Raw genomic sequence first — 12,850 nt, 5'->3', positions numbered from 1 at the left:
ACACCGATTCTCATTATATATAAATTTTAATTTTTAAACCTTTTTCACAAGCTGAGAGTTTCCTGAGATCATATTAAAATGTATCAAACCAGCTTTAGTTAAAATATTACATTTTAGCCATACATTTATGTTTCTTTTCGTTGGCCTGTTCCTGAAGTACGGCCTGGACTCATCGACACCTTTCCACTTTTTCTTGTTTAAAGTATCTTTCAAGACTCTAATCAATATCCTATAAACTACATAATTACCACAAGAGAACACACACAACTTTCCAACTCTCACTAAACTGACTGCACTGACAGTTCTGCTCTACTTATATTTCCCTTATCAGCTGCTCGGCTGCAGACAGCTGTTCCAAGCTACCTGAGATTTTTCTGTTTATAGCAAGTCGATGAACGAAGACTTAAAGACTTTTGACTCCTCACCTCTGTGGTGCAGGCTCTCCAAAAGTAAGCAGGCAAATTTAAAGTTTAAGCTTCTAAGGCAAGTTTTGACGTCAGGCCAGTAAAAGGGGATAGTATTTACTTTGTGAATTTCCCGCTTTTGTTTATTGGTCGTAAACGAGCATGGGCTCAAACAGTGATGGGAACTTCAGCTCTTTTCAAAGATTCGGCTCTTTTGACTCGGCTCCCTGAAAAGAGTTGGCTCTTTTGGTTCCCAAATTGTTCTTTGTTCAGTTGTACTCAGCTTCTATTAAAGTCTAATTGAGCAGTTATGAGAGGTGTGTTTATTATGAATCAATTCCTTTGCTATTTTATAAGACTCTTATATTTTGTGTAGTGCTTTAATTATAAAATAGAGTTGTGATTAATATGTTAATTAAACCTTTTAAAAAAAACTGAATACAGACCCTGACCAAGCAAAAAAAAAAAAAAAAAAAAAAAAGGAAAAAATACGCTATTATTCGAGCATAATGACACTTTAAATTGACAAAATTTTTCATTTTTCCTTGACACACTTGTAATTTAAGTCTGGCTTCAAGCTCTCTCTGTGTACCTGATCCGGTGTTGCTCTCAAGGTTAGAAGAACAAGAAAAAAAATATTTTTCTCTGGTCCATTCATGCTCCACCATCTGCAACAGCGCAAGGACCACTGCAGGGAGTGATATCTGCTTGTATATGCAATGAACCTTGTTATTAAATATTTAATGAGAAACTTAATCTGCAGCAGGGCAGGTTTTGCACGCGGCTGGATTTGTGTATTTAAATGCCACATGTTGTATACACTTTTGTACTTTTTCACCACTTTGATCAACTGTTATATCAAAACAATCTCTTTTACCCGCATCAGCAAAAATGCAGAAACATCAACCTTCCACTTCATGCTTTTCTGTGTTAACCACGCCCACATCAGATTCCCTACCAATCACACAATACTTCTTGGAGCCCCACAAGAAAAAAATTCTGCCAGCCCGATGTGTCAATAACTGTCTTCAACCACATCTGTAAGAACAAAATGACATAATTTTCTTCTCGGGGCATCGAGAACAAGAAAAAGTGTTTGCTTCTTATGCAGTACGTAGCAGGCTTATCCACTTGGGCTAACACCTTAGTAGGCAATTCACATTGAAGCCAATGTGGGACCTGTGAACAATTTAATGAGCAGTTCAGTTTTCAAATAATTTACAATTAAAATGTGTCCCACATGCAAATGTTAACTGGAAAATTAAAGTCACAGTCAATTCAGATTTTAGTGGATTGATGTGCCCAAACTTTTGACTGCTACTGTATACTCCTAAACAATAAACTTCATGTCCAGTTTGCCAGTTCTGTTGTCCTCATCTTAATCTCCCTGGAAACAAGATCATGTATTTAGCTGGAAGATAACTTAAACATGATACTTGAAAACAGATTGGTCATGATTTCATTGTTGACAAATACTTTTTTAATTTTTTTATTGAAGACCAACAGCATACTGATAATGATAATATTATCCTTGCATGTTTTAATGTTGCTTTTATTTTTTTTTTTATTTTTTTTTTTTTTACATTTATTGTATTTAATAATGTTTTACACCTTAAGATTATGTTTTACATTTCATCTAAATTTGTTGTCTGACTCTGTCTCTTAATTGATTTTTCCTGCAAAGCTTTTGTTTCTGCAGTTTTCCACACTTTTTCCTCTGTGGATGACAACTTATTCTATGCTCCAGCTGATGTTATCATTAAATAATTACATCACAAACTGAGTTGGCTATCTCTGTGGGAATTACATCATTTAATCCTGTTATCAACAGTTAAAGGCAATTGGTGAGTGATGACACACAGTTTGAGGGAAGTTTATGCAAAGCTTTAACAGTTACAGGGGATTTATTGCAAAATTATTTTCTGTTCTTCAGAGTATTTGTAATAGAAAAATAACTGTCTGAGGTTAAAAGGGACAAACTAAGCTAAAAAAAAAAAATCAGTTTCCATAGGCAAAATAATTTTATTATTTTGAAGAAGCTATTTTATTATGTAATATTTTCAAATGATGTCAATAAAGAATTTGACCCATTTTAAGTGAAAAAGCAAAAGTGATGCTTTAAAACTCATTAATAAAACCAGGAAATTTTGTAGTTAATAGAGGCCTTCATCCAACCATGGGATTGTCCAAAATCTATTCAGCTGCAGCTGTTCTCCATCCATATTCCCGTTGAAATCCTGCAAATGGACACAGATTATCTGATGCCTCTCACAGTCCTTTTACACACACACACACACACACACACACACACACATACACACAACAACTTTTCTACATATTTTATTTGCACATCTCTGGACCTCCATCACACCGCACCAACATAACAAACAGGTTCACATTTTATTCCTCTGTGACCCGACACTCATTGTAACCCCCTATATACATGAACTGGGAATTAGTCATGGCAATAATGAAGTTTTTCACTCATGCTACAATGTCCTTTAATGCATAGTTTGGACCAAAAGACTCCATCTTTCAGCCCTTTTTGTTAGGAAGCTTTTTTATGTGTGTTGTCTGCTTCCTTCTTCCTTGATGGCTGGATGCAGAGCTGTGGTTGTCAGAGCAATCAAATATTTCAGTTTTTAAAACAATGAGGTTCAAAAGTGACGAAGAACAGTCCACCGCCTGATAAATATCCCAATGATCCAGAAACAGCGCTCTGCTGGACTCAACTCCAGCCAACTTGCAGATGGTTGAGATGTGGATGATTGGCAAAGATTTCATTCCCTGCAAAGAAAAAAAAACTTCCACTGTGCTAAATCTCTGTTTTTGAGGAGTAAACAAACTTGACATCAGTCCATTTATACAACACCAACATTATATTTCATGCCATTTAAATAGATCTCACCTTTTCTATAATCTCATGTTCTTTCATTTCGATCCACCTAAGCCTACATATGGTAACATACAACACATACACTAAGTATCTGTGAAAACAGCTCTTCCTGAGAAAGATGAAGAAGTTTCAGTTCATCTCGTACAAACAAAATAAGGCAAGATTGTCTGATCATGTTTTCTGCTTTTTGTCTTCAAAGTGCCTCAGACACTTCAGAAAAAAAATGTCTTTGTGTTAAAGTTTCTTTTTTTGTCGTTGTTATTTTTGCTGCTCTCATCCTTCTAAACTTTGGAAGAACAGGAGTTCAGAATTGCACTGTCCCATGATTCATACGTTCCAGTAGGAGAAACTTTTAGATTTTACTCGTGTTATCACCGTTGTGCACATATCTGTCAGTGGGAAGCCCTTAAAGAGAGACGCTGCAGCCAGTTTATCTCAACCTACTGCATGACTGTGAATAAGTCAGAGGAAAATATCTTCCTACAGAAGTGACGAGCCTCCTTCCATTTTAAGAAAGTGTCCTAAAACATCTCCAACTCCACACCGGATGGATATTTCACCATTGGAGGCCAAACTTCACCAGATGAATGTAGCACCTGCAAATTTGTGCTCTATTTTCAGTAATGAGTCCGTTATGCTGCTTTTCATCATTAACTAGTAAAAACTCTAGTTTTTACTTCAAAAACAGTGTTTCTGTGTGGAGTTAACACAGTGTCGCTGCTATCTGAGCTCAGCTGAAGCGGATCTTGCTGCTCCTCACAGAGTGACCATGCAGCACCTCTGAAAAGCTCTGACTTGACTTCAGGCATTTCGTCCACCTTCACTGAGTTTTCTCTCTGGTCCACTTGATCATAGTCTCTGGCGAGCGGTAGAGGAAGATGAGTTTTGAGTACATGTCCTCCTCTAGGTCCAGCTCCCCCGTCTCTCGGACGAGGAAGATGTCGGTGCACAGCTTGAGGATGCGGTCCACGTTGGGCAGCTCTTCAAACATGATGTTATGAGAGATGCCGCTGAAAAACTCACGCACAAACTTACCGATGACCAGAACCACAGAGGCGTACAGGCCCACGATACTAAAGGAGAAAACATGGAAAAAGAAGAGGGAAATATTCAGGATGTGGATTTGTTTGGTGGTTGCTTGATTTGAAGTGTAATATTATGTAGTGAAAAAAGAGATGATCACATTTGTATGCGGAGAAACTGCATGTCTGAGAGTAAATGCTTCTTCTTCCTGACCGGTTAGTTCATCCTTCATATCATTCATCCACAAGTTTCACGTATCTCACTGCGATTCTTTACTTCAGTGTTAGAAAATTCTGTTAGTTGATGTAAAATAACTAAGTTGACTGAACCTTATTCAGAAAACTGCCGCTCGTTCCCTCAGAAAGACCAGAAAAAGGGAAAAATATCACTCCAGCTCTCAGATCTCTACACAGGCTACAAAGTGCCAAGTGCTATTTTCTTTTCTACTTCACCAGGAACACAAATGCTGATATTTGCATTTTAATGCATAACTGATTTTAGAAGTTTTCCCTTTATTACAACAACAATTGTGATTGTAGAGATAAACTCATTCCGCATGGGGATGCAATTTATGAGCAGAGGTTTAAAAATTAGGCACGGAGCTCAACTGGTTAAATAAAATGTACCATTTTTATGTAGCATTTTAGACTGGTCAGAAGATTAAAATCTACTAAAAAATGCTTTGATGCAAAAGTAGAAAGTCTGAAAAGTCAAGCATTAAATCCCTATAGTTAACTTTAAACTGTTTTCTATATCTCATCACATTACCAGCAGGCAAAAATAAGGACATAGTTCAGAATCTGTCATTTGTTATTGAGCTGTTGTAAGAAATCAGCTGTTGTCACAGATTTTTTTTGTGTGTGTGTCTTGTTGGTCTTTGTTCTAAAACATCTTTGTAATAATGAAATGCTTCAAGAATGTTTTCTGCCGGAGGAAAGGAAGCTGAGGGAATAGATGTTACAATCATATTTTAACAAGACAAAATCATTTTGCAGAAAGCAGCAGTGAAAAAAATTAATGCTCGTTCGCTTATCCGGGGTCGGGTCGCGGGGGCAGCAGCCTAAGCAGGGAAGCCCAGACTTCCCTCTCCCCAGCCACATTTGCCAACTCTGCGGGGGGGAATCCCACCCAAAGCGTTCCCAGGTCAGCTGAGAGATATAATCCCTCCAGCGTGTCCTGGGTCTTCCCTGAGATCTCTTCCCAGAGGGACGTGCCTGGAACACCCCACCAGGGAGGTCCAGGAGGCATCCTGACCAGACGCCCGAGCCACCTCAACTTGCTCCTCTTCATGTGGAGGAGCAGCTGCGGCGGAAACTCATTTCAGCCGCCTGTATTCGAGAGATCCCTGGACAGGTTACCAGTCCATCGCAGGCTGTTTTAAATGGTACACGTAAATCCACTGCTTTTTAATACCAAGTGTTTTACAGTGCAAACCACGTTTTATGTCATCCACTGAGCATATGTTTTATTAATAACAACAAAATTGCACACTAAAGGCCACACAGTTGGCTCAGTATCTCTTTGCCATACAGGCTGTTAATGAGTGCTGTACATACTGAGCCACAGCCAATGTTAGAAATCAATCCTCAATAAAAAATCAATCAGCTGCTGTTTAATTTTAGACATTTCATAAAATATCAAATGAAAAATGTGTAGCTGGAATAAAAGGACACGCTTTTTAGTTAAGTATTAAAGCAGGATCCTGTCTCCTGGTCAGGACATACCCATATCCAGCCAGAAATCCCAAACTGGGTGGGCTGACTTGATCGCTGAATATGTAGATCTCCAGGCCGGCCTCATATTTTTTATCCTTCTCCTCTATTGGGCCAGATGTCGTCTGGTTGACAATCCACCACTCTTGTAACTGACTTGTGGATCCCTGGGCTCGCTTCAAGGTAAGGGTAATGTCAACCATCTTGTTGTCAACTAAAAACAGTGAAATTAATCATTAAATAAATATAAAACCAACACAAAACAAATAAAACAGCTACTTTAAAGTCTCCATGTGCAGAACTATAAATGTACAATCATGATATGATGTTTTTATGATCAAGAAAGTTTATAATTGTGAAGATTCAATACATTGTACTTGAGATAAATTTGCAAAGGTGACTCAAATCTATGCAAGAACTTATGGAATAATGAGTTTATAATGAAGTCGTCATATTTGCGAAGGAAAACGTAAAAGTTCCTCACCCAGCTCCGTGACAGGTGTGGCATCAGAGTCCTTGGGGGCTCGAATATAGCGAGGGATGATATCTGGTATGGTCCTGCAGAAGAAGAGAAGCCTTAAATCGTCATTTTGAGTTTTATTTAGTCAATATATAAGAGAAAAATTGGCTTAATTTGATATTATACTTTATATTTTAACTGCAAGCCATGTTTAACTTTACATGTTTTGTAATCAGCTATAAAATCCACCAATTAGATTATTTACATTTGATGTAGTTTTAAAATTTAACCCCAGTGCTTGTTGTCTGTGCACAGAAAACCAGCATAAAGAAGATCGACAGATGAAATACTCACACGTTTTCAGACACGTTTCCTGTCCCACTTAGAATTTTAGCAAGAGCCTTTTTGATGTCATCGCTCAGATCTATCAATTTTTTCCCAGAAACTGTTTCAGCCTGGGCACCAAGACTTAGATTTCTGAAAACAGGAAAAACAGCCTCATGTCTGATTAGTCAATCTAAAGCTAAGATAATTTCACACACAAACACATCAGGAGAACATCTGGATGATTTAGTCCAGACTTACATCATTTAATTCCCTGCTAAAGGTGTGTTCTTACTGCTGAGTGGAGCAAACGGAAGGCAGAACATGATGTGCAAAGATATACGTTTCATTTGTGTTTTATTTACTATGTGACAAGAATGAGAGATGAGGTTTGACTATTGTTTTTTAAAGCTGGTGTAGGTGATGTTGGGGAGCTCACAAGATCTGAAAGTGGCACCCTGTCTTGGCTCCTGCCCCTCTGGTTTTGCTCCTTGCGTGATCCAAGACTTTTTTCTTATGTCCGCCAAGGAGGTTACGTTTTTACCGCTGTTTATCTGTTTGTGTTGTTTGTGTTCAAGTTAACTCAAAAAGTTATGGACGGATTTTAATTAAATTTTCGCAAGTTGTTGGAATTGTTGGAAACATAAACTGAGCAGATAAAGCTCCCACTGTGGGTTTGGGAGGCAGACTCCCTCCACACCTTTAAGATAAAGCTAAAAACCTTCCTTTATCGTGATTCTTATAGTTAGGATATGAGCATCTCCTGAGTTGGAGTCTGCATGTACGGGACCCAACTGTCCAGGTTATGCTCTTTGCTCTTATAGTTATGGGTAGTCTAGCCATCCATTACTTATGTAGCAATGGGGATGTCACCTGATGCACTGAGAAGTACTTCGTTCTATTTCTCTAATGTATTAATATATGCCAATATTGCCGTCTCTAACTTATTTATTCTTTTTTTCCGCAGGTCTTCCTGATTAAGTGCAGTTGTACATGTTGTCCTGCCTTTCCTGTCGTCTCCACCCCAACCAGTCGAGGCAGATGGCTGCCCTCCCTGAGCCGGGTTCTGCCACAGGTTTTCTTCCTGTTAAAAGGGAGTTTTTTCCTTCCCACTGTCGCTATGTGCATGCTCAGGATGGGGGATTGGATCAAAGTCATGCAGTCAATGCAATCAGTTGGTTTCTATTATAGACTATGTATAAATAACTGGCTTGAAATTATGTGTATGTAAAGAACCCTGTGACAACATTGTTGTGAAATGGTGCTGTACAATTAAAGCTAAATTGAAAAAACTGAATTGAATAAATGCAGTATGTAAATAGCACGTGATCATTTGTGATTGTTACCTTTGTATAGTCCAGGACACGGTGATGGGGAAGGTCTCGTTCATGTTTAACATGTCTATCAGGTTGCCTCTGCTGGGTGGGCTGATGGTCCATAGAGAGTTAGAGCTGCCTTTCAGTTTAGCGATGATTAGGTCGTCTGCAACATACTTCTCCAGCCACTGCAAGGCTTCCTGTCCACAGAACAATATCAAATCATTTCAGTCAATGCTTTTCAGCTTACTAAAGCCGTGTTGACTCTTTAAAAAAAAAAAAAGGCAGCTTGTTCATATCAGCAAGCTACAAGCTGCACAAAGTGTAGTGCCACATGTTAACTACTGGATCAGGTTTATAGAAGGTAAATGTTAACAGCAGTGGTGATAGCTGACACCATGCAGCCTACACATCTTACATTTAAATGTTTTATCATGCATGCTTACATTTCTAAAACACAATTATCATAAACTTACATTTTGCTTGGATTCATCGGGAAAGTAGATTTTCTTCTGGAATTGGACAAAATCCGACTCTGACACCTTATGCAGTTGGCTTTGCTGAGCACTCATGGTGAAAATAGGCTATGAAAAGAAAAATCACATTTAAAGAGACATTCAGGCCAAAAAAAAGGGACATTTGTGATTAACTCTGAATCCGTTGTTTACTTGCAGCAATGAAATGAAAGAATGAAATAAAAATACGACCACATTCATCAGGCTACATTCAGTCACATCACAATAAAGACCTGGTCCTGTGTAGATTAACATCAGAGATATTCAGTATCTGAACATAAAAATTGCTTTAAATGATCATGTAATGTCACCTGAAAACCAGCCAGTGTGATTTCAACAGACACGTCCAGCGGCGCGTTGACAACTCCAGCAACGGATTTTATGAGGGACATGAAGAGAAGCGGGAACCACACAATGCAGATCAGCAGCATCACAATCATTCCTCCCATCCCGTATTTCACCACCTTCTTCTTCTTCTGGCCTCGCGGCTGGGGGTATCTCTGCAGAGGGATGGCATGAGAGCCAGTGATCCTTTTTTTAAATGTATTAACAACATATCCTCTAATGCAGGGGTGTCAGAATCCAGTCCTCGAGGGCCGTTGTTGTTTCCCTCCACTAACACAGCTGATTCAAATCAATGGATCCAGCAGCTTCTTGTCAACCTGTTTGAGTGTCGGTCAGGTGTGAGTTGGAGCACAGGGAACACAAAAACCTGCAGGATACCGGCCCTCCAGGACTGCAGTTTGACACTCCTGCTCTAATGTATAGGCTGTTTCTGTGACTCCATGAAAAGCAGGCATTTTACAGAATGGACTGGATGAAAATACACAAAACAACAAGATTATAAAGGCTGAACTAAAACAAACAAACAAAAAAAAATTATTTAAAGACATGAATAAAATAAATTTCTGATTGAATTCCTACACAACAGACAGGTTCTTTATACACTGATGCCTGTGTGATAAACACCTTCTCGGACTCTCTCCAGCATTTGAGGATGAAGATGTGAGCATAGATGTCCTCCACGCAGATCCAGCTGGACAAAGACAGCGAGGTGTCGGTCCAAACCCAGTCCATCACTGCTCGCAGCTCCGTCAGGAAAGGCACCAGTCGAAAACTACAGAGCACAGACACATTTTAGTCCATCTGTCCCAACGATCACACAAACACACAGGAGATTTTTTATTCAGAGAATCCAGTGCTAACTTTGTTATAACACTGTTATAAGTTCTGGCATAAGGCTCCTTATTTTCCTGTCAAAAGTAACAAAATAGCTTGAGGTTTAACCACTTAATCCAATTCAGGGTCGTGGGGAAGCTGGAGCCACCAGTTAATCACAGGAGTAGCCAATTAGCCTAACATGCATGTCTTTAGATGGTGGGAGGAAGTCAGAGTACCCGGAGAGACATGGGGAGGACATACAAAGTCCATAGACAGACAGGCCACTGTGTGAACAGCCCAAGCTGAGGCTCAAACCAGCAACTTTCTTGCTGTGAGCCCACAGTGATAACCACTACGCCACCGTGCTGCCGTTGTACAATTTTATTATGCATTCTTTAATCATTTAATCTTTAATCAAAGGAGATGATATCTGGCTCAAATCTCAGCCCATAAAACTAAAACCTGTCTGAGCAATCTTTCCTACTTCTATGTAAAACTAAAAATAAGTATGTTGTGCCATGTAATGTTGCTTCTAACCAGAACCAAAAGGTGTAAACACATCACTCCAGCACTTTGAGCAGTACAGGTGCTTCTTACAGCTCTCTGAATACATACCAAACTGGCCCTTAAGGTCTATTGTGTATTCCCAGATTACACTTAATAATCAGCTCATGGTCCTCTCAGTCACTACAGTCCTACTCTGTGGAATTCCCTGCCACATAACACTGGTCCACTACAATGGTATCTTCTTTTAAATGCAGACTGAAAACATTTCTATCCTCACAAGTTTTTACTTTATGAGATTTTAGTTTTTTTACGATCCAAACTTTTGTCTTATGTTTTTTAATCTTCCTTGTGTTGCTTTATGTTGATTATGAGTTTGAGCTATATAAATAAGCTAAACTTGACTTATAAAATACAAAAATTTTACCATGAAGTGACATCTCAAACATTTGTTTAAGGATATTTATATGTGACAGTGAAAAGATCAGGAATCAGATCAGAAAAGAGAAAATGGACACCTTAGATGTTTGCCCACATGCCAGCATTAGTCATTACTGCTAATTTTCAGACCACCTTTAAGTCTTAAAGTCTTAAAGTCTTAAAGTCACCTTAAAGTCTGGAGAAAACATTTGTAAGCATAAAATATGTAAAGTCAGAATATTAAATCAGACCTTAAATAATTAATATGTGCCAATATGTGGCTCAAATCGGAGCTGAAGCTAATTATTTCTTAAGAAAACTGAATTAAAGCTGTGTGGGATGATTGTAGACTGCTAAGGAAAAATCATTTAAATGACTTTAGCAACTAGGAAAAATATGGAAAATAAAAGTTAATGAAAAGAAATGTGTGATAAAAAGAATAATTCTACTAATTTTATTCCTCTTGCAAATGTTTTAGTTACAGCTACTGAAGCACCTTGGTGTAATTTCTTGACACCAGGTGTAAAATGAATTGTTTCCAGTGTCTTGGTTATGTTGGTTCAGCTGGAAGAAGTTCAAGTTTTCTTTACTCACCCTTGAAACAGAAAAAGGTTGACATAATTGTAGCTCTTGGTGAGGAAGTTTCCCAGAACGCGGGTGGGATAACCACAACGGATCTGATAGGCTGACAGCCCAAAGTAGATACACTTGACAAAATACCACATCTGAGCGACCATGTTCTCGCTGAAACGCCTACCAGAGGAAAAGCAGAGACACAGTTATACAACTGGACTGTTTTCTTTAGATATTAATTTCAGCTGGAGGGGGAAAAATAATCCATATACACCTTTTGAACCTGTATTAAATGTGTTGAGATTAAACTGATTACATGACAAACAACGGACAGATTTTCTTTGACTGAGACTTTCTAAGAAGGAAAATTCTTTGAATAATGAAATTAAATTAAATGAAATGAAAAATGAAATGAAAAATACTTTATTAATCCCCAAAAGGAAATTCATTTTAAGGGAAATTCAATAATTATAATATTTTACCTCGATGAAACTTGAGAAACTACTAAATACCTTCTGGTAACTTTAATAAATCAGGACTTTCAATGACTCTGAAATCTTCTAATATGTAGTAAGATGAAGTTCTCACTTTTCCGTGACACCAGGCAGGATAAAAAACATCCAGAAGTGGATCCCAAAGACCAGAATGACCTGGAAGATGACCTTTCCCATAACAGTCTTTCTGAGGTAGAGGGCCCGGTCCACCACCATGGTGCCAAACTGGATCAGGACCATGACTAGGAAGGGTCCTGGCACCTGATCCTCTGATAGAGATGAAGTAATGTCTGCTGTTGAATGTTTCTACAAGCAAAACACGACACTTCAAGGTCAACTTGAGACAAATCTTAAAAACAAAAACAATAAATTTGTTTATTTTTTTACTTTTAAAATCCAAACCTACACCAAACGCCCAGAATCCAAACACAATGATGATGAAGTCGACAGTATCAGCGAGGAACATCAGTACATACACGTCTGTGACGGCGCTGTACTCTGGATGGATCAGGTTGTAAAAGAATTGCCTGATGGGAAGGTAGAACTCCATAAACCTGGAAACAGAGGAGCTGGTGTTATGTAAATGTGTCAACAAGTCACTTTGCATGTCCACACTCCTGTTGCATTAATGGTGTTTATAACAGAGTGAAATCAAACACAATGTCATTAGTAAGAAAACCACAGCAGAAAGAATCTGGCTTTCAGTTGCTCTTCTAGACGTAACATCTCAGAAACCACTCGTTTCATCCTGATTAAATTTAGCACAAAACCACGTTCTGATCGTCTGTTGCAGCTTTTACCAAAATGTCACTGAACAGTCAGACGGGAATGCTGTAATTAAAGGTCTAAATTTAGATCCATGAAAGGTTTTCTGCTGATGTGTTACTGACGATGAAGCTCTTACATTATTCTCAGCATATTTCTCATTGATGCCATGATGTCACAGTCTTTCCTGTACTTTAGTGTTAGCCAACACAGTAGCCATGGGTGGAGTTGAAAGAATAAAAAGAAAATGCTGCCCCTTTTTTTTTTTTTTTTCCAAACAGTA

General features: G+C 38.5%; 1 protein-coding gene across 1 annotated transcript in view; it reads right to left on the bottom strand.

The window, feature by feature from the left end:
* Positions 1-4,120: 4,120 nt before the first annotated feature.
* Positions 4,121-12,850, bottom strand: part of piezo2b (piezo-type mechanosensitive ion channel component 2b) — a gene marked incomplete at both ends in the record, with an annotated part of 89,787 nt that continues 81,057 nt past the window's right edge. The window contains 11 exons of the mRNA XM_079243755.1: positions 4,121-4,373; positions 6,048-6,249; positions 6,520-6,593; positions 6,850-6,972; positions 8,166-8,335; positions 8,612-8,719; positions 8,962-9,150; positions 9,620-9,767; positions 11,330-11,488; positions 11,897-12,108; positions 12,209-12,356. Of these exons, the coding sequence (XP_079099881.1) occupies positions 4,121-4,373; positions 6,048-6,249; positions 6,520-6,593; positions 6,850-6,972; positions 8,166-8,335; positions 8,612-8,719; positions 8,962-9,150; positions 9,620-9,767; positions 11,330-11,488; positions 11,897-12,108; positions 12,209-12,356 (1,786 nt within the window). The remainder of the gene's footprint in view (positions 4,374-6,047; positions 6,250-6,519; positions 6,594-6,849; positions 6,973-8,165; positions 8,336-8,611; positions 8,720-8,961; positions 9,151-9,619; positions 9,768-11,329; positions 11,489-11,896; positions 12,109-12,208; positions 12,357-12,850) is intronic.

The sequence above is a fragment of the Telmatherina bonti genome, assembly GCF_933228915.1.
Source record: "Telmatherina bonti genome assembly, chromosome: 7".
In the NCBI taxonomy this organism is placed as follows: Eukaryota; Metazoa; Chordata; class Actinopteri; order Atheriniformes; family Telmatherinidae; genus Telmatherina; species Telmatherina bonti.
Note: the sequence above shows the minus strand (reverse complement) of the source record. Positions and strands in the feature narration are given on the sequence as shown.